This window comes from Harpia harpyja, chromosome 2 (assembly GCF_026419915.1).
Source record: "Harpia harpyja isolate bHarHar1 chromosome 2, bHarHar1 primary haplotype, whole genome shotgun sequence".
Classification (NCBI taxonomy): Eukaryota; Metazoa; Chordata; class Aves; order Accipitriformes; family Accipitridae; genus Harpia; species Harpia harpyja.
In genome coordinates this window covers 53,897,451-53,920,388 of record NC_068941.1, presented here as the reverse complement: position 1 = coordinate 53,920,388, position 22,938 = coordinate 53,897,451, and the positions used below count along the sequence as shown (strand labels likewise).

At 40.7% G+C, this 22,938-nt stretch overlaps 1 protein-coding gene across 4 annotated transcripts in view; it reads right to left on the bottom strand.

The window, feature by feature from the left end:
• The window catches only part of SNX25 (sorting nexin 25), a 92,860-nt gene that overhangs the window by 24,347 nt on the left and 45,575 nt on the right, over positions 1–22,938 (bottom strand). For all 4 annotated transcript variants that reach the window (XR_008234106.1, XM_052779852.1, XM_052779850.1 and 1 more), the window contains 4 exons: positions 15,875–16,065; positions 6,553–6,684; positions 4,354–4,629; positions 105–260 (listed from right to left, as the gene is read on the bottom strand). Coding sequence is in view for 3 of the 4 variants with exons in the window: in XM_052779852.1 (XP_052635812.1) it covers positions 105–260; positions 4,354–4,629; positions 6,553–6,684; positions 15,875–16,065 (755 nt within the window). In the remaining variant the exon portion in view is untranslated. The remainder of the gene's footprint in view (positions 1–104; positions 261–4,353; positions 4,630–6,552; positions 6,685–15,874; positions 16,066–22,938) is intronic.

The following is a 22,938-nucleotide window of genomic DNA, read 5'->3' as shown; positions in this document are numbered from 1 at the left end:
AAAAAAGCCTGAGACAACTGGATATTACCCAAACACACACATAATTTAAAAACCAACCCCCCCCCCCCCCCGCAAAAACCCCTGAAGACACTAAAGGTACTTACCTTTTTGTCGGGTTTTGGTGAATTACATATGGAATTCAGAGCCTGTTTCTTATACTCAAGCTTGTCATTTAGCTGGCGAAGTTTATTTACAGCATAACTGGCCTGTTCATTAATTCTTGTGCTGCATTCTTCAGTAGCTTCTTCACAACCTTGGCCCTAGGAATAGAGGGTGGAAGTAATTGCATCGTTAATATGAAAAAGGAGACAGTTATTATTTGCTCCATAAGCATTTTACATCTAAGAACATTTCCTGATATAGACGAAAATGTAGGTATAACAGATTCTAACAGATATTCCAACCATCAGATCCAACGTGAAACATAAGTCTGTTTAAAAAAAAAAAAAAAAGAAAAAAAAAGAAAAAGACAACCAAAAAAACCCCCCAACAACAGACAAAGCCTCATTACAATTTACACTACAGCTCTTTGGCAACTCTTGCCAACTCTGTAAAATGACCTTCAAGCTAAGGCTTTAGTATAAATGAGAGGAAGAATCAAAGTTTATTTTAAAAGCAACAACAGCTTAGTAGTCATGATCAATATTCAGAGCCAGATGGAAAAGCAAATACTTAGCTCTGAGCTGAAAGGTAACGAGATGGGGGGGGGGGGGGGGGGGGGGACGGGAACAAAACCAAAAGAAACCACAGTTCTGACAAACAGTCCTGCCTCCCACAAACCCTCACAAAACAGATTTATCAGCCTGAAGAACGATCTAAACCAAGTCCTTTCTCTTCATAAACAGATTTTACCGCTGTTTTTAGAAGCATTAATAAAAATGTGTTAAAAGCACATATGCATTACCCTAAACTCATAAATCATTTTCTTATATTCATTCAGACAAACAAATAGCTTTTTCCACCTTGTGTACTACAGGCATGCAAAAAAAATAGAAAACTTCACACCTTTCAGTGACATCCTCTTTAACACCTTTTGACATTTGCCTCAGCCTCCCCATGCTTACTGTGCTTCCCCAAATAGGCATGAAGACCTTGAGATCCAGCAAACGCAGCACTGTGATGTTACCATTGCCACGTTCAAAGATCTTTGAGGTCTGCTTATGACTGAGTGTATCTAAATTTATCTGTGGGAAGCTATAAATCTAATCTCATGAATGAGAGTTCTGTGCTATTTAATTATATTCCCACTAAGTAAGCTGTATCTTTATACAATTAACAAAAAGCTAACAGAAGGAAGTCTCATACTCTACTAAATTCTGAGTTTTAGAGGAGATGGTCTTACTGTAAATTCTGCAGTACTTTATATGCTAGTAAAAAAAACTCTGAGAAGAGATACAGTAGCAACAATAATTAATCTCCTTAGTGTGATCCGCATAAGGGAGGGTAACATCATGCAGAAGTCAGGAGTTCTAGGCTAAGAAATCCATGCCCTTTTCCAGTTCCACATTTGTCTGCTATGTGGCTGAGTAAATAACATTAGCTCTATACCCCATCCTTTCTTCTGTCTATTCTGCATGAACTGTCAACTCCTCAGGTCAGAGACTGCCTCCAAGCATGTGTACAGACCTCAGCCCATGTAAGCTTGTTGTTGTCTCCTGGCACTACAGTAATACAAATAATAACAGTTAACAATGCTGGGTGTTATTCCAAACTCTATTGAACAGAACCATAAAATAAAAAACCTCGTACTTGTTGGGAAGCACAGAGGTCAAAAAGAATAAAAAAATGCTATTTTCAACACCGAAGAATTAAAAGACTTTTCACACGAAGTTTGGTTCTAGTAACGAAAGGATTGCAATTAATTACAAATCAGTAAGGCTCTGCTCCCAGAGGTAGGGCACCTGATTTCTCTGTCATTAACGTTTCAGACACTTACAGCAAAAAACGCTGCTGAATCACTAGGTTTATCACAAAAATGCTAGAATTACAAGATAACAAGTTACCTGTATTCAAATTATCAAATAAAAAACCAACACTCAAAGCTGAGATCATAAAGGATTGTGCTGTTTTCCCCTGATTGCTAAACTGATAATGACTTTCATTTCTGTGAGTGCTGCAGAACAGAGACTTTGGGCTTATTTTAGCAATCTGACACACGCAGCACCAATGAAACCACCAGACCCTCTTTCCTCAAAGTGCTGAACGCAGGGTGCTGAATGCAGGCACTGCTTGCTTCTATATTTTTACATCTACTCATGACCTCTTAAAGGAGGTTTGTCCAAGGAGCAAAAAGCAATGACAGATTGGAAGGAAGAAGAAAGAGCTTGTTCCATGTGCAGCAGAATCAGCACAGTCTGGCCTCATCCCAATTCCTACCTTCTGATTTGATTTTCTCATGTTTAATCAGGGCTCGCCCTTTTGTCCTCCTCTCCATGAGGATACTAGATGGCTTTTTACCTATCCAGCTGTAACAGTGAAATTTATAGAAAATTAACACAGGTAACTCCCACAGTGCCCCAGGAAGTGAGGATGTAGACCTCCAAAACCCAAACTAAACCAAAACCAATTCGTATTTGCTAACTATATGGATCCCTCCAGAAACACCAGATTTCTCAGCTGTGGCTTCCCATACATGGGGAGGAAAAAAAACCCAAACCTATCAGCCAGTAGTGCATTTTCACCAACATTTGAAAGATCACTGGAAGCTTCAGAAAGAAGAATTTATAATTTATTTTCACCTCAAAGACCCTGAAGCATGGCACAGAGCCATAAGGACTGCTCTATCAGAGAGATACTCTAGCAGTATATGCAACTTCATACTTAATTAGTTGTTAAAAAAGCAAAAAAACTTTAACCATATTAGCAAACTTGCCAATATACTAGTCTTCAAGGTTTCAAAGCAGACACAGCCTTCAAATCTGGCACATACATATCGCAAGGACTCAGAGGAAGGACAGATGATGCTGAAGTCAAAAATCTAATTTTTCGGCAGCTAGAGTAAATGTTATCTGACAGAGGACAGCTAGCCCTAAAATGTTCTGTCAGTTTTCTTAGAGAAATGGTTATCTCTGTTCGACTCTGAATAAAATACATGAAGAGATTAAAAAGCACAATGTTTAATACTTAGAAAGTTCTGGACAAAACCAGTAACAGTCTTTTCTCAAAGTCCCAATGACTGCAAACACAAGGACAGAAAGTCTTTGAAGTACCTACCACCCTCAACAAATAGCTGAGTTAGCATTAAGCAAAGTAGAAAACACGTCTTGAATCTTTTATCAAGGAAAAGAATACAGGGAGAAACAAACAATGAAAAATTCAGCAAGCTCTAAAAGTTCATATTGGAAGTAATTTACTTATAACAGCTCATCTCTGCAGATTTGCTGATATGCGGACTACAGAGACTATAATAGCTCACCTACAGAAATGAAAGTCATATTTAAGCAGTAAATACAAAAGTCTTAGGTTCTGGAAAAATTGTTTCTAAATGGCAGAATGTAGATCAGCACCTCCGGATTCTGCTTCTTATTTGTCCATTTAGATCCAGTTTTAGACAAACTATTACACTTCATTGTGTTCTGAGCAAGTTCGCATGTAAAAATGAAGATATTCATGCTGATCTGAAGCAGCGGCCTGACTGAAAGATGCTCACTAGTCTGAGATGCTCTTGTCAAAATGTTCTTAGATAAATGTAACACAAGTTCCACCGACATGACCGATTTAGAGAACCCACTGAAAAAACCTGCCCCAAGAGAGCTGCTGTTAGGTTACTGCTTACAACAGTCTGAATGCTCTGTTTTAGTATTTTCCAGTTCTAGTGCTATTTTAGTCAGTTTTATCTTCCAACATAGCCTATTAATTTATTTAATAAATAATAAAAAGGCATTAAGATTATATTTTTTCATTACTTTTTCTCCTCTTTTGTGCAATTTTTAATACCTATTTGGTCCCTAGGAAATGCATGGGGGACAGGGACAGACAACGTCTAGACTGATGTTTCAGTGCTATTTCCTTCATCAAAAAGCAGAGCAGCTGAGCTCATGAGGTATGTTTTGCATTCTCTAAGGGGCATAATGAAAGCTACTGAACACAAAAGGCTTGGAAATCTGAAATACCTACTTTAACTAATTTAAAGTTTAAGTAGTCAGTCATTTTGTACCATTTTGTTTCAATGAGCTTGTAAACATACCAGGTTTATCCGATGAAACTACAAGAGTGATGATATTTATAAATACATCAGAAAAAAAAGAAAGGTAGTCCAAAGCTCAAGGACAGAAGATGCGACTATATGCTTTACTCAGGATTGTCTTCAGATCACCTTAAATAACAGTGAAAGAAATTGTCCATGTGACTCACCACTTCATCTTTGTCCTCCGGAGTTAGCTGAGCAGAACTTCTTTCTTCTTCCTTCTTGACTGATCTCTCATATAAATCACTGACAATGAACGAGGGGTAATATCTGTCCTTTAGAGTTTCGTAAACATCTGCCTGAATTCTGTAGAATACTTCAATGCCTTTATTTCCCACAAGACTTTGCTGTATTTCTTTATAAAGGGATTTTTCCACAGGTATATCTCTGCTTTCCACAAAAAAATTCTGATAAATTTCACTCACCAGTTGAGGTATTTCAGCCTAGGCAAGGAGGGAGGGAGAGGGAGAGAGGGAGAAGAGAATAATGAACAAATTTTAAAAATATCATGATGAGTCAGGATCCAGGTGCATAATTTGAAGGATGATCAAGCTAATTTCACACCCAGATGTATGAGAACACATCTGTTAATCTCTTACTGAGATCAAGCACTCTGCCTGTGCACCTATGCTAAGCAGTCAATTTCACAAGATAAATATCAGTATTTGCTAAGTGAAGAAACAGCTGTGGTCTAAAATTACCATAGCTTCCACACCCACTGTTTTTAAAAGTATGCTCCAAAAGCTGGTATTAAAAGAAGAAAGTGCTAGACCAACACTGTGATCACCATTTTAAGTTCAGATTGTAGAGTTCAGCTGTATCAGCTCTCCTGCCTTCTGCTGGATAGGATCAACTCACTTTATACATGACTATGATTAATTTTTGAGGGGGAAAAAGAAAGGGGGGGAAAAAAAAAAGAAAAAAGAAAAGGAAGAGATATCTACCAGTACAGAAGGCCAGGTATTTCCACTGAGCACAGAACAGTGCACAGGATTGAACTTTACAGTAATGAACAGGAAAGAGAGGAAGTGATGCAGCACAGCCCATGATCGTCTCCCCAGACTGACCCAAATTAAAAAGATTTTATCCACTCCTTTAGTATGGCACAGCGTGCTTGCCTGCCTCATGTGACAATATCACAGCCACATGGCTGCATGACGCTACCTTTTTTGTAATCAAAGCTGCCCCTGTCGTGGCAGCTGACGTTTATGTTCCATGGAGCAACAGGAGCACAGTACATTAGAATCTCTTTAAAAAAAATGGGAAGTCTTGAATAAAGGCACTATACATATTGTTTTGAAAGCAAGGACAGAAATCACAGCTAAAAGGTCATTAAATGATTTATAGCACCTTTTCCAATCACGAGCAGTTTGCAAATAAAAACTGATTCATACAATTCTCTTCACACTGCCTGACAAACCCTTTTTATGAACATTTTCTAGCCTGAATTGGTGGTTAGCATTTATACAGACTGTATTAATGGCTCACTACTCACACTCTACAATTTGCTACTTTGGTTACAGGATGTTATTTCTGTTTTCCAAATGACTAGAATCTTTTTACATAGGAGAATAATAAAATTACAGTAAATAAAAAGTTAACTGATACTTAATAACGAAATTTGTAATTCATGCTAGTGTGAATCCTGAATGTTTAAAACACTTTCCCCCAAAAACCCAGCCCACTGCTCACAAACAGCAAATTTGGCCTCTATGTTCTTGCTCTGCACCATTGCTCCAGGATACTTCTTGCAACTTTAGGTGGTATTTCCTATCCTTATTTCAGGGTTCTCATTCCTACTTTATTTTAGCACAAATTACAATATAGCATTGCTTCTTCCCTCCAGCAGTAGTGTAGCATTCCTGGAGAAACTTAGCTGCTTACATAGCAACAGAACAGGGAGAGGAAGGGGTCTTTGGAAGCAAAATCTCGCTTTCAAAAGGATTTAAAAAACATATATACACAAATTTTCATGGGTTTGGATTGAATGGGCTACCTCTAATTGGCAAAATAACAAGTTTATGTACAGACTATCAAACTGTAATGTAGTTTTAAGTTTCACATGAGCTGATACAACTAAAGCCAATATATTACTGCAAGTTTTTTCTCTGGTGGAAGGGGAGATAATTCTACTACTTTGGCATATCAAGTATCCTTTTTACAGGTCATGTTGCTACGCAATTTTTAATTGCCATATTATCCTCAAACATTGACATGAAGTAGTAAAAAAACCTAAATTGCTTAGCATCCATCCTATACTATTGCTATTTTAAAAACATAAATGCAGACATTTCCTAACATCAAGATCACAACAAGCAGAGATTCCCATTAATGTACAAGCCGCATGGACTTGCAATTTCTTCCACCTTGTTAGCATTCTTCAGATACTCCACAGACTCCCAAAGACCAATCAAAGCCATCTTGTCCATCCTTTCCATGTATATTCGGAAGTGCTCTCGGTATGAAGGGTTGGCCAAAATTTCTTCAAACTGAAGAATCTGAAGAAAGGAAAACTAAGAGTAAAACCTGGGAAAATACCTAACTCTAGCTTCTCTCCAACCCTTATGGGGAAAATCTTTTCACTTGACATGTCCACAGAGCACCATGCATCCCACAAACATGTGTACTAGATTCAACTGCACCGACCTTCTACAGTAATAGTTTTGATTCATTAAAAAAAAAAAAAAAAAATTAGTTGTAAGTATTTATAAGATAAATGCATCTATGCTCCTACCAGATAGATAATGTTTCCACATGTTTTCTGTCCAGGAGGTAAGACTACATTTCAAAGGACTAAGATGGCATTTCAAGTCATACATGAAATACTATTACCAAAAATTTAACTTCCAATGTTTCCACCAGGCAGAGGAGCCAAGCTGAAAGCTAACTGATCTATTCTTCGCTTGATTCAAAGAGTAACATCAGCAGTTTCCACACCACAGGCCACAGAGCTTTGAGATGTATCTCAATTATTCCCAGGGTCAGAGAAAGATGGAGTGTAGTTCTTTACCCTGGCAGTTAGGGCATTTGGTGGCCAGTTCCCATTAACTGAGTGTTACTGAAAAGCATCTACCAGAAATGCAGCCAGGAAAGAGTACGGGCTGTGATACAGTGCTCAGGACTCTTCCCGAGATGAGAGTGGAGGGTATACGTCAAACAGAAAAGGAAATGAAACACAGATGTCCCACACCCAAGCAGATGCTGCACCCATTAAGCTGTTGGATTAAAAAGCCATTATTGCTTCCTCATCCTGCACTATTCTTCTGAATCCAGGCCTTCTCTTCGAGACAAACACCTGAAAACAAAACACCTCCCTGACAAAATGAACAGATCTTCCCATGTTCAACAAAATGAACCACTTTGGCTTTCTTTGAAAAATAGGACCAATTTTCAACACCCTATCAAAACCAAACACCCCTTCTTCTCCAACTTTTCAGTCTAGCAGCTGAATGAGTTTTCATGTAGCTCATTTAGTGCCATTACTTATATCACCAGGAATCCAAATACATCAGAGTGGTCTTGATCTCTTGCTTTGTACCTCACAGACACCAACCAACCCACAATTTTTTCTTTGAAAAGAAAAGCAGGTCCTTAAGCACTGGGGCTAATGAATCTTAGCTTGCTATGACTTTGCATTTTATAGCAAAGATAATTTGGTATGGAGCAAGATGTGAATTCCAACAGAGCCTGAGGAATTAATAATTTCTCTAATATGGGTTTTCTGATACCTAATAATAATACAATTTAGGTCATGTATCAGCATCTCTCTCTCTCTGGTAAGACCATGTAGTTTCCTAAACCTAGTACCTGTGAGACTCTACCACCAAGTTACATTTAGGAAAAACGGTTTGCTGGACTCAAGCTGTATGGGAGGAAACCACATACACATGCATGTACACAATTACTAGCACAAGTCACTTCCTAATTAACCAAGCTAAAGTAGGCTCTTTAAAAACTGTAGCCACCTATGTTTTGTCTGAAACAGCTCCCCAGAATTTGGGCAGTGTTTAAGTAACTTGTGTTTGTCTCAGCTGAAATGCTCATTTTCATCTTCAAAGTTCCTCAGTGAAAGTCATGTGCCATTCTTCTCTTCGTCCTTTACCATACCAGTATCTTCTGGACATGGCTTGCTCTTAGCTTCAGAGCTATTCAGGTATATGAACATAAACTTCTGCCTTTCAGAATTCACTCTATAATCCTCATTGAACAGCACAGAGAGGCAGGCTTGCTGAAGGTAGGCTTATTACAGAAATGGTGATCAGACTGTCAGAGAGAACACAGAGCTGACAACTCAAAGGCCAGTCTGTGGTTTAGCCTCATTGCTGAGCATCCTCATAATTTCTATTCAGTCATTTTATCAAGGACAATGATTTAAAATACAAGCAGAAGAGTGTCTTCCAGCCTCTTGAGCAGAGATCTTGTCCATCTCCAGGACTGTCAGCTCTGTAAATGATAGCAGACACCAGGTGCCCACCAAAGCCACTCTATCAACCACCCCTCAGTTGGACAGGGGAGAGAAAACATAACAAAAGGCTCATGGGTCAAGACAAGGACAAGGAGAGATCACTCACCAGTTATGGTCATGGGCAAAACAGACTTGACTTTGGGAAAATTAATTTATTACCAATCAAATCAGAGTAGGGTAATGAGAAGTAAAACCAAATCTTAAAACACCTTCCCCCCACCCCTCCCCTCCTTCCTGGGCACAACTTCACTCCTGGTTTTCTGTACCTCCTCCCTGCCAGCAGCGCAGGGGGACGGGGAATGGGGGTTGCGGTCAGTTCATCACACGTTGTCTCTGCTGCTCCTTCCTCCTCAGGGGGAGGACTCCTCACACTCTTCTTCTGCTCCAGCGTGGGGTCCCTCCCATGGGAGACAGTCCTCCACGATCTTCTCCAATGTGGGTCCTTCCCACGGGCTGCAGTTCTTCATGAACTGCTCCAGCATCCGTCTCTTCCACGGTGTGCACTCCTTCAGGCACAGACTGCTCCAGCGTGGGTCCCCCATGGGGTCACAAGTCCTGCCAGAAAACCTGCTCCAGCCTGGGCTCCTCTCTCCACAGGTCTGCAGGTCCTGCCAGGAGCCTGCTCCAGCATGGGCTTCCTACGGGGTCACAGCCTCCTTTGGGCATCCACCTGCTCCGGCGTGGGGTCCTCCACGGGCTGCAGGTGGATATCTGCTCCACCGTGGACCTCCATGGGCTGCAGGGGGACAGCCTGCCTCACCATGGTCTTCCCCATGGGCTGCAGGGGAATTTCTGCTCCGGCGCCTGGAGCATCTCCTCCCCCTCCTTCTTTCACTGACCTGAGTGTCTGCAGGGTTGTTTCTCTCACACGTTCTCAGTCCTCTCTCCAGCTGCAGTTTCTATTCCGCAGCAACTTTTCTCCCCTTCTTAAATATGTTATCCCAGAGGCACTACCACCGTCACTGATGGGCTCGGCCTTGGACAGTGGTGGGTCCGTCTTGGAGCTGGCTGGCATTGGCTCTGTCAGACATGGGGGAAACTTAAAGCAGCTTCTCACAGAAGCCCCCCCCCCCCCCCCATAGCCCCCCAGCTACCAACACCTTGCCACACAAATTCAATACAAGAGGTAACAAATCACAATGTGGAGCATGTGCCATCACTTCTTGAGCGAGAGGTCACCTTGGTCTCTATGCCTCTATTATCCAAGGTATCCCCACACAGACTGCCAGCAAGGAGGGTAAGTAACAAACATCCCCTCTCAAAAGTAACAGTGGGTAAGTGCTGCTGCCGGGAGCAAGACAAGCGCAACTATCCCTCTCGTCTAACAAAGAGCCCATTGCACAGGTGCCCCATGGTAATTAAATAATGGGGCCTAATAATACTGTTACACAAACCTCCTAATAGTTAGCTTGTAAACTGAAATATGTTAACGAAATATATTAATGGACAGAAAAGCCTATTTAAACTTCTCTTGCAGAAGTGAGACCTCAATTTTTTTTTAGGTTTTTGTTTGTTAAAGGCTTGACTATCCTGGAGTTATTAAATACATTACAAACACGGTACTATAAGCATTATTAAGACTTCAATGACAACAATGATGGACAAAAGAGGTTTTTAGGTTTGAGGTGATAAATTATCATAAGATGCACACAATCCAGGAAGTATTCTAGGGAGTATCCTTCCTTGTCCGATTTAAAGAACGAGACTCTGCAGTTATTTGTAATCCTCAGCAAAAGATCATTTTATGACTCAGTATCACCATGGATTAGAATACAAAGCTCTAAGCTATGTTGGCACATATGCACACATTAGGGTATGTGTACACCCTCAAATCTAATATCCAGTTAGCAGACGTAATCTTAGAATTATCAACCTCAACAGCAACCCTTCAAGTCCTTTTAACTCAAGAGCAGCTTCCAGGTTCAGAACAACCAGCAGCTTTACTGCTGCTGCATCAATTCCCTACTCCCAACAGGAAAGCAGCTAATATACCACAGCTGACCACAGGCTCTGTCAAAGACTAGGAAGGGGGTTAGATTTTTATTTTTTTTCCAAGCAGGGTGCTTTAACCAGCATCCCTAGCATATGCACACAGAGGCCCTACAAAGCAGAGACCCGGTCTTGGCAAGTCCCTAAAGATAGTCACAACCTCTCTCTGGAGAGGAACATAAAACAACTACTTAATTTGGAAGGGCCTCTATAGGCACCAGACACAGCACAGATGCACTGTACTGTATTTCTTTGCAGCACACCAGGATCCCATTTGCTACAACCACATTGGCCTATAATGAATAACCACAATAAAGCTGGTAACAGCACTGCAGATCTGTCGTGGTTTAACCCCAGCCAGCAACTAAGCACCACACAGCCACTCACTCACTCCCCCCCTACCCAGTGGGATGGGGGAGAGAATCGGGAAAAGAAGTAAAACTCATCAGTTGAAATAAGAACGGTTTAATAGAACAGAAAAGAATAAACTAATAATGATAGTGATAATACTAATAAAATGACAACAGTAATAATAAAAGGATTGGAATATACAAATGATGCACAGTGCAATTGCTCACCACCTGCCGATCGATGCCCAGTTAGTCCCCGAGCGGCGATCCCCCGCCCCCACTCCCCCCCAGTTTATACACTAGATGGGACATCCCATGGTATGGAATACCCCTTTGGCCAGTTTGGGTCAGGTGTCCTGGCTGTGTCCCCTCCCAACTTCTTGTACCCCTCCAGCCTTCTTGCTGGCTGGGCATGAGAAGCTAAAAAATCCTTGACTTTAGACTAAACGTTACTTAGCAACAACTGAAAACATCAGTGTTATCAACATTCTTCTCATACTGAACTCAAAACATAGCACTATATCAGCTACTAGGAAGACAATTAACTCTATTCCAGCTGAAACCAGGACAAGATCATGGGCGGGGTGAACAGAATTAAGGTCAGTAGTGGAGGTTTTCTGCTGGGATGATGGCAAACAGTCAGACTGCAGGACTTGTTCTCATTTGGTGTTGTTTTTCATGTGTTTTTTTTTTTTGTAGAAGACAGGAATAAAAGGAATGTAAAAAAAAAAACTAGAAAAATATGTCTTTCTCCAAGCTGCATTTTAAAAACCCTTAACTTATGCTTTGTCTCTACACTGACTAAAATTAAAGCATACATTCCTTCTATTATTTTTTAAAAAGAGGCAAGTCATCAGAAGGCTATCTTTGTCATATACAGCAGTAGCTGAACAAAATGCAATGATACCTACCAGGAAGTATATACTCATAAGGTACCTGGCATTCCACTGCACATAAACTAATGGATAAATCCCTGCCTTGAGACTCACATGTTCATGAACATAATTCTGTCATAAGACACCCCATCTTCAGGCAACAGAGGAACAACAACTGAAGCTCACTTTCTTTACTCCCCCAAATTCTGTACCATGAGGTATCCTGACATAACGTGATGTCACAACCTGAAGCTCGGAAATCACAGTGAAAAATCTGATCAGTCACCAGCTAAATCAGCATCTATCCACAGATGTGGTAGAAGCAAGGTCTTCTGCAGGAGTTTCAACTTAGTCTTCATCGGTAGGATTATTAACATGAACTGCCTGTGCCTCAAAATACACTCAGGTGGTTTCCTTGCTATTGCATAGCTACTCAAGGATCAGATCCCCAGAGCTCCTCCTACCACCTGTGGTTCACTATACAGCTCCACTAAGGAGATGCTGTGACTCCACACATCAAATCTCACAGATGTGGTGATGAGGCTGTTGTGCTGAACACAACAGATCAAACAAATGGTTTGCTGAATAAACACAGACAACAAGAACTCAATGAACTACTGCAGTACTGTGCAGGTACAGTTTCCTAAGAAAAAGGACTAAAACTGCACTGACCATAAGCAGATTAGAAGAGATGCTTTATATATTACACTAATTCAAACTGCATTTTCTCTGAAAGCAAATCTAACACCCAGGGCAGAGTACAAATCATTATCAGAGCTAATGACAAAATTCAGATTCAGAGAGTAGCTGGTGTTGGTTTGTTTGCTTGCTTATAAACATCTGATTACAATTCACACATTCAGGATTTCCCTAGAGAACCTGGATTCAGGATAATGAGGTGAGTGAAACATGTGCAAAGTCTATACAGTCCCATGACTGTTATGTATTTATCAAACAGAAAACTGACACTGTTTTACAATTAGCTTCTGCTGTGAAAAGGAAAAAAAACAGTATTTCAAAGTACATAATTTTTGTTTCTTAAATCTGTAAGAGGAAAACATTGACAGCTCCGAATAATCCACCTCCACATTTAAGCCCATAATCAGAACACGCATTAAAGACTTTTACCAGCAATGTTTTCACCCCCCTACTACTGCAGGAAAGAGAAAGCTTTCTGTAGGATGCAGAAGTAAAGCCAAAATACAAGTTTAGGTCACTAGTCAATTTGTTCTTTGTTCAACTAGTACCAAAAATTCCCCAAAGTTAAGAATGTATTCAAACTTCTGTATTACACTTGCATAAAATAGTAATTCAAAACACCATCAGTAAATGCCCCTTTCTGACCTATTTCATGCAAGTTGAAGAAAGGAAGGCAACTTCCTGTTTCTTCTACACAAGATAGTTATTCTGCAGGTGTTGTGGTTTAACCCCAGCCAGCAACTAAGCACCACACAGCTGCTCGCTCACTCACACCCCCCCCGCCCCGCCCAGTGGGATGGGGGAGAGATTGGAATGTGAGAGGAACACCTATGCAGACACCAAGGTCAGTGAAGGAGAGGGAGGAGGTGTGCCAGAGGAGGGGATGCCTCTGCAGCCCGTGGAGGTGAGCGGTGGAGCAAATGCCCACGTGCAGCCCGTGGAGGACCCCACGCCAGAGCACGTGGATGCCCCCCAAAGACGGCTGTGACTCCATGGAAAAGCCTGCGCTGGAGCAGTCTGTGCCTGAAGGACTGCAGTCCGTGGAAGGGACCCACGCTGGAGCAGTTTGTGAAGAACTGCAGCCCGTGGGAAGGACCCACATTGGAGAAGTTCGTGGAGGACTGTCTCCTGTGGGAGGGACCCCACGCTGGAGCAGAAGAGTGTGAGGAGTCCTCCCCCTGAGGAGGAAGGAGCAGCAGAGACAACGTGTGATGAACTGATAGCAACCCCCATTCCCCATCCCCCTGCGCTGCTGGTGGTTTTACTTCTCATTATCCTGTTTTGATTTGATTGGTAACAAATTAAATTGATTTTGTCTTTTTCCCCAAATCAAGTATGTTTTGCCTGTGACCATAACTGGTGAGTGATCCCTCCCTGTCCTTGTCTTGACCCACGAGCCTTTTGTTATATTTTCTCCTCCCCATCCCACAGGGGCTGGGGGGGTGGGGAGGGAGTGAGTGAGCAGCCTTGAGGTGCTTTGTTGCCAGCTGGGCCTAAACCACGACACAGAGTCTACAAAGAAATTGTGGACCACCAGCAGTGACATACCAACATTAGCTTACCTACTAAATCCCAAACGCCTTTCCCTTTTCCTTAAAAAAAGCCTTAAGTGTTCAGTCGATACTGCCCACATAGGAGGGGCCGGCATCCAAAATAGCACTGGCTGCCTTGAAGTAAGAACCCAGACTGCAGCTACCACAGTGCAGGAAGAGGATGGGAAGAAGCGACAGTGAAGAGAGTCCCCTTCCTCAGCCAAGCCCTTGGCATTTTTCTGTGCTCAGAAGAGAACAGCATGGCCTCTCTCATCCAGCCTCCCTCAGCCTCTTTCCTGGCAACAGAGAGTTGCAGGCAACAAAAGAGAGAAACAGTTTTCCCATTTTCCATGCTGACATGGGTGTGGAGGGGTTCTAGGGCTTCTTCATAGAAATACATCAAAAGTTTAGAAGCAGAGTAGCCCTGGGTCCCATTGTTTCCACCATCACTACAACAAATTCCCCTGCAAGGAGTCTTTATTCCTACTAATAGTACCATTAACTCAATACGGTGCTGCTCATGGGTATATTTGCAAGATATAACACTGGGTCAGCAGCTCCCACCAAAAATCCATCAGGTTATGAAACATGCAACATTAACAACAGGAATTCCTTTAATTACAATAATATTACATTTTATTATATTTCTGCCCAATCCCTGCCCCTATCCAGTGCAGCTTCACCACTTGACCCTGTTCCTGAATAATCTTATGTTGCCACGTATCTACCCTGGAAAGCCCATAACATCTCAGCAGGCACCGAAAGCCGCATCAGTGGCTCATGTGGTGCTGCCACATGCTTCCCTCTTTCCTTTTCTCCTTGGCACCCCTCACTACACCCAACTTCAGGAAACAGATCAGGACTGCCTTGGCACAGTCTATGACACACCATCTGAAATCATGCTTTAAGGATGAGTGGGGGCTAGGGAATTGCTCTCTTTCAGACCTTACTCAAGAAAGACAAAACACAAATAGCAAGAACCATTTCTGCATTATGCAACTTTTTTCTTACGTGCCACTAAGTTATAATTATTCCAGGGAAAAAACAAAAATTAAAGGTCTCTGCATGAAGAGATAATTTCCCTTCTACCTAAAACGAAAAAGATAGAATCTTCTTTCTAATTTGAATACATCAGTTACTGTGCTTTGCCCAAAGGGGACAGAGTAGATTACACAAAGTCACCAAACTTAAAGTTTAGCAAGGATAAGTAGCCATGATTATATTTTTGTAGATGCTGGCTAATAAAATGTTAGTTTTTTCAATTCCAGACTACAGTGATGTTGAAAACCAGCATTCAGTCAACAGCTTTACCAGTTTTTCTGCAATGACTGCCCTTCATTTTGTCAATTGCCTTCCACAAGTGTTTGCTTTTGAATAACTTTGTATTTGCAAAACCCACAGGTATTTCCTGTGGTAAATATAACAAGGGCCAAAGAAACACCGCACATATGTTGGCAATCTTTTATGTGAAAGCAAGTTGCTACTTGCAGAAAGGCCACTACCATGTCCTTACTAACTCCCTACATGCAGTATGTCTGAAAAATCACACATGTTTATGAGCCACTTGAAGCTTTATGAAGTTTCACATTTAGCAATATTCCAAGCTGAGTGATCAGTATGTCTTTTCGGGTACTTCAGCGATCTTTTCCCAAGATAAACTATGCAGCAATTAATTTGTACTTGACTCCTGGGGGAAGGGAGAGATTAATGACAGTGAGGCTAAAATCATCCAGTGCTAACATATTTAGAATGACTTTCAGACAAGGTATGATTTATACCTTCTGACTCTGAGGGCCATCACCTTCATCAGAAATGCCATCTTCCTGCTGATCATAAGCAGGTCCTCCCAGGAGCCTTATTCTCTTCTCGCACTGCTTCTTTGCCACCGTCAGCTGATTAATATACCTCTTCACATTGCGAGCCCTCAGTAGGTCAGCTTTCATTGCTGCAGTTTCTTTTCCTTTTGAATCTAAGAATAAAGCAAATCAGAGACAGTCTTTTACAACATTAAAGCATCATCGCACTGTTGCCTCTGTGACCTGCCCGATCAAAGCATTTGTCATTCAGGAATCAACCATGCACATGAGCACAGATATTGGAAAGTTTGTGTTTGAAAGAGAATGACGATTTTGAAACATTCTCCAATGATACCTCAAGGCTTTATATAAAACAGTTCAGAAAAAAATCCTTATTCAAACGCCCAGTGAAATCTGACCCCTCCAGCCCTCTTCCCATAGCTTGTTGCAAGACACAGGCCCAAGACTTGTACTACAGGATGTACATTTATCAGATAGCATTAGGAAGTCGCCTACAGCCATAGCGTACAACAACACGTGGAGCTTAGGTACCTTACTGAACATAACATTGACCAACTGCCTGGCATCATGAGGGACTGGACTCAATCCCCTCCAGCCCAGCATGACATGTTCCCATGCATCTCATTTGCAAATACAAATTTCTTGAGCCTGATGTGAACAGCACATCATACAGTATCTCCTCCAGAAAACAATACTGACCAAAGCTCACTCAAAATAATCAGATGACTAAGAAAAAAAAAAAAATCTTATAATGCCACGTCAAGACTGCACAGTACGGTTAAATAGTGAAGTAACATGAAGATGACAGTCAGCTGAATAAGACTTGGTAATAAAAGGTGTAATGTTTGTGTAGTCTACATTCCAGCCTCCAGCTAATTACCAGGGCCTAAAAAAAGCAGCAGCAGATAAAGCAGATTAAAAAACCCTGTTATGTTGAAATCATTCCTGGTTTATATTTGCAGGATGCAACTGATTCAGTTATACACTGGTTTTCTTTTCCTCTTGTTCAACGATAATACTCCTGCTTTTGCAGGCTGTAACTAGAGCTTGGTAGCAAAGTACCTGGCTTGTACTGGGCTCTGGATTAATTGACTGCTCAGGGGTAAATAATAGAGATCTATCCTACTATGTTTCCGAAATAATCAAATGCTAGTAAAATGATGTAGATGAAAACAGCATTCCATTTTCAAAACAGTTGCTGGAAAGAAACAAGCAGACAGCTAGGTTTGTGAATGCACACGCAGAAAAAAGGAAATCTCTTAGGAATGATTTAAAATAGGTATTTTAAACACGTTTCTAATACATTAAGGTATGTTCTCCTTTTAGGACTGTTTTCATCCTTTTATTTCCCCCCTCAAAGCCACATGTAACTACTGCATGTGACTGTAAGTCTTGTCACTTGTATACTGAAGGACAACTCAAGGTACATAAAAGCTCCCTGAAGTTCTACATGTAATGTGAGTATAGATATTCTCCCAATATCTTTTCCCATATTTTCAATCTCATTTTATTTGCTACATGTATTTATGTATGTTGGTAGGGGAACCTTCTTGAGTCAAAGATTGTTAGTGTTTTAATGGATAAGTATCATTTGCATCTGAGCTGCCATAGAATAGTGAACTACAGAGATGATATTCGCTGAAGCAAATGATAAAATGAGCTTACCACGAAAAAAAAAAAAAAATCAGCCATCTGTTTTCCTGGCATGTTATCTCCACAGGGAAGACAACAGAGCATTTAATTTAGTGTTTCAGTTCCCTGACCAGAGGTACCAGTATTAATGAGAGAAAAAGAAAGGAGAGCAACAAAAGGCAGGAAAAGACCTTAAGGACAAAATAGTTCTCCCCCTCAATTTAAAACATTTACAGCTAATACAAATACATGGACAGTAGTTTAAAGTGAAGATTAACATTTCCCATCCTGCATTTGACTCTAAGGTGATTTTTTTAAAAGTTCTCAATTCTCTCAATAGCTTAAATACTTTGGGCTCAAAATGCATACTTGAAACCCCACACTTGGAAAACCCACGAACAGTGCTACGCAATGACCATTCAGCCTTCTTATAACAAAAGTACCCTTATTAGTGAAAACAAGGCATTCTCGAAGAGTTTTCAAAGTAAGCATGTCTACTTTACCTGAAGTCTTATCATCCTGTGATTGCAGCAGCCCTTCAGGAGAGACTAAGGAGCCCTACATCCCACTTGCTTCCGGTGATTAATTACTTTATTAGCAAAGATCTTTCAAAAACATTTGCCTCACTCAGCATTTCATACCCATAAGGAGCCACTCCACATAAGAAACACTTGGGGCAGAGTGATGGAGATCACACTGCCAGCCTGTTCCTGCTCGATGGATAAACAGGACTAGTCACCATGAAAGCCTGGCACCGACATCGCTCCACAAATAAACAAGAGGCTGATGAAGAGCAGCCCAGCATGGAGTGTGGTTAACGTGCTGCAGTGCAGGATAGATGGCATGGAAGCATGGACAAACACTGAACTTGACTTCACTTTTCCAAAGTATGAAACATAAGCTAGCAGAAACCAGGAGGAGCATTTTCATGCCAACTGGGGAAGGTCAGGCTTATCACTGGTTCTCTCCTAACCCTAATCTCCTTTTGAGAATTCTTGGATTTTCAGATCTAAACTGCTCTGTTTTTTTTCATATTAAGCCCTATCAAAAGGGTATTTTAAGCTATAAAGACATCTTCTCTTTTTAATTTATTCTTGCCTGATCCCACCACCGCCAAAGTACTGAGATATAATTAAGAGCCTTTTTTGCCATTTCTGAATATCAGCAAAGAAGATGTTCACTACATTTAGGTATCACCATAAACCAAATAAAGCCAGAAAGTTACAAAAGAAGAGGCTTGCATTTACTCACATACCTTTCAGCAAGCTCCAAGAAATGGAAAAGGAATAGATATATGCTACTAAGACACTGTTTCATCACTACACAAGGAAAGAAAATGCATCCTTTAGATAATTTTTTTTTTAAAACTACTAACAACTTCACAGTTTGGGGATTTTATTTTTTTTAAATTATTATTAAAAGCAAACAAACACAATCACTCCTCATCAGCAAGACAAGAGAGATGCTTCTTTAGCACTTCCTCCCCACATGAGTTGCATACATGTTTACCAGCAACAGCTGAGCAGGGTCTCCATCCCCAAAGGAGCAAAGGGTCTTCTAGTAACTTCCTCCAAAATAATTCTCCTCATCAGGGGAAATTTTGATGAGACATGCACTGCCATGGAAGAACTTCAAAACCCCAGAGGAGTACTATGCACCCCTCTCAACGGCATCCAAATGCAATTAGTACCAAAAGCAGAATTTCAAACTCTGCTTATCGATCCACAGCTGTGGATAATTCAATTTGCACTGAACAATATTAAAATGCAAATAGTCCAAGTGAGCTCAAACATACCAAGCAATCAAAGCTAAGCTATCTGTGCAAATCTTTTCTAGTCCATGCATTTTTGCACATCTACAGTGATTTCTGAGAAAGCTTCCTCATTTTTTTCTGAATCACTCATAACTACCTTGATTTGAACGAGGCCAGGAGCAGATCCTAGAACCCAGCAAAAACATTTCTGACAATGGATTCCTCAGACCTAATTTTCTTTCTTCCTCTTCTTTTGGTAGTTTTGCTACTTGGTCAGGTTTATATGCATTAAATACATTAAACTGCAGTACATATTCACACCATACGTTTTTCAGTCAGAATGCTGGACCTTTCAAATGATAGTCATGCCAACAAACGCCACACAAACTTTATTACCATAAGCCACAGCAAAGGATACAACAAAAATAATATAAATTAAGACGTATGTAAAGCACAAACTAAGTTGTATTGAAGTACTGCATGAACTGTCCCCTCTTTTGATAGTACCAGCATAAACCAAAGATTTCTCATTTTAACTGCAAAGTTATATATGGCAAACTATGATTAAAACTGAAAGTACAAGTTCTTCTTCCTTTACAGCTTCAGGAATTACAGATACTGACACCTGGCAACACATGCAACAGCATTGACTCATCTGGCTAGTCTGCAAAGGAACTACACACATGCACAACATTGTATGCATTTCTGCAAGACTTTTTGCAAGAGCCAAGTTAAGCACATGCAGTACCTACTTAATGCCATGCTGAAGTATTTAAGTAGCGAACACCAATTTAACATTTTCATATAACCAGTAACCATAACCTTCTATATATAATTTACCATCCATTACAGACCTCTTTGAACTCTCAGAAACTTTGAATTACGCATTTTCAAAGCCTATGTAGGCCTGGAAAAGTATTTGTCCAATTCTGCAAGAGCAGGCCAGACTTTGAGAAGCACAGTACACACGGTTCTTTTACTGCCCACAGTACAAGCAAAGGGAAAACCAGCTCTAACCTGGTCAGACAAAAGAACAAGTAAAAAAAAGTGCTAAATCCCAAACACTTCAGGCAACAGATCTGGGGGAAGGGACTTAATGGGAGATCATGGAGAATTTAGGCACTGATCATTAGCGATACATAGCGCAACACAGCCTCCCACGTCATAGCCACAGCTGAGCAAAACAAAAAGCAAAGTGGCAGTACAGTAAATGTGAGCATGAGAGTAAATATGTACTATACAATAAAATAAAATCCACCACATATATCCTCTGTCTGTAGGTCCCTGCATTCCCTTTGGTCACTTACATCTGACCAGTCAGCCTCTCCCCCTCCCTCTTTCACTAATGGGCATCTCTCCAAACCAACCACAGACAAGATACATTACCATCACTAGCACACACAAAGGATCTCAGGAAGAGAAAGAAGAACTTCCTCTATAAAATTGATTTGAAAAATCACAAATCAAAACAAGTCTACCATGATCAGTCACTGTAACCTTCACCTTCGTCCACAAGGATTCCATCCACACTTACTCCTTGAACACAACGTGCAAGCACAATGTTAGGTCTTTAAGCCTTGCCAAAAAGCTATGCAAAAATAATTGCATACGCATGTTTATCCCTGTGTGGAGGATGGGGGTGGGGGAAGGAATCATAATACAGTTTTGTCATAATTAAGTTAGATGGCATCTGTAATGCACTGGAATGCAGAAGTATCCATTTTACTTCACTCTAAATTATCATCTTGACAAAACCCACACATCGCAACCCACACACCCAAGTTAGCTTGGAGACCCAGTTTCTAAAAGAGAAGTCCCTTTTTACAGCTGAACATTCAAGCCTCTTTTGGAACCACAGTACCTAAGAAGCCTGCCCACAGACAGTTCTGTTTCTGTACCAGTTGTCAGCTCCGCTTATAAAAGCGAATATCTAGACACACAGTAGGAATGCTCAGCAGGAGAAATCTACTGCAACACAGCAGATCTCTCCATACAGAAATGGCTGCTTATTTGATCTGTCTCACAATCCCTGCTTGAAAGGAGCAGTTTTCTCAACAGGGATGCCTGGGGTCGATTACAACATCTGAAAAACAGTCCCATTCAGTCATCCAAGGGTGGTTTCCGGTCATGCTGTGCAGTCACATATAAGGTGGAGGGCACAGAAAACTAGAAGGCAAATCAAACAGATCCCTTTACAGTGTTTAGAAAAAAAAAAAAAAAAATCTGTTGAGAGATTTGCTCTGTTTTGCCCTAAGACAAGGTACATGCCTTCATGGGTTTTTGTTTTAAACAGCAGCTAGTAAAAAGGGATCTTTGCTAAAATTCTTGCAGGATCCTGTAACACAGTATCGGTAAGAGAAGAAACAAAAATGTTTCTGTTAAAATTAGAACTAGTGTATTTAAACAGTTTCTTATTCACATTACAGCAAATATCAAGTTATTATAGCAACTTACTTTTGTTGCTATTTCACAATTGTTTTTTGAAGCCTTTTCTTTAGAAGAATTAAGATCTAATCTTGCTTCTAGAAACTCAAGTCCTCTCTCACTCGTGCTACAATGCCTGATCTGTGTATTTGCCCTCTTACTAACTGCTTTACTAGATCAAAATGCAGTAAACATTTTCAGATAAGCATTTCTAGTCTTCAAAATCTTTAACACATACATTTTGTAAAAAAACCCCCTAAAATACCTAAAATTTAGCTCAAATTTGGTTCAGTACTTCCAAGGAATCCTTATCAAAAGGCAAGATGAGGAGAGAGTTTTACAGTTAAAGATGTAGAAAGAAGTGATTCTTCCAAGCAGAGCACATGTGACTGGAGAAGACGACAGTCCAAAACTATCAATAGGAAGAAAAAACAAAGATGAGTAAAAAAAAGACTCCTCCTACAGCCCCTGCTGGTGTGACCCTGACCAGTTTGGAAGAGGATACATAGGAGGACACAGTTTGGAGAAGTAACGCAGACACGTGTACACATCACATTCAGCACTTTTGTACAGATATAAATGAGGGAAGTAGTGTAGTATCAGCATGCACCATAACAGCTTCTAATTACGGTGGCCTGCACCGGTCCTAAATAAACCATCAACACCTCTGAAAACAGTAATGCTACATTAGGTTTCTTATTTGGCTTTAGCAGTGACCAAAAGCAATTCTCCTGGCCACAGAAGTTACATCATCCACCCACAACAGGCATCACACTGTGAACCTCTCAAATTATTTTGTGTCTCAACCTTTTAAGACATTTGACTCTCTCAGGGAGTCAAATGCAAAACTTACTGCTTAACATGAATCAGATGCTTTTGTATGTTTTCATTTGCTCTCCTATGCTCACATGCCAGAAGATTCAAGTGATAGAAATCTGACAAGAAAAAAGGCCCTATAACATGCCATTTTTTAATACAGAGGGTTTAATACAATGATGTTTAAAAGTACTTTAAAGTACTTTCTGCTTTTATTAGAGGGCCCTAACAGCTAAATAGTTTGCCAATAGGTGGCACCAACACTAGTTAAATCAAGTGTAAAGAACGCTGCCATTGCCGAGGGATGAGGGACAAGCCTTCCTCTCCAACCCCTCTGGGCACCAACATTAAATGTGTACTTCAGTATCACCAGACAAAATAGTAAAAGAAGTCAGGCAAC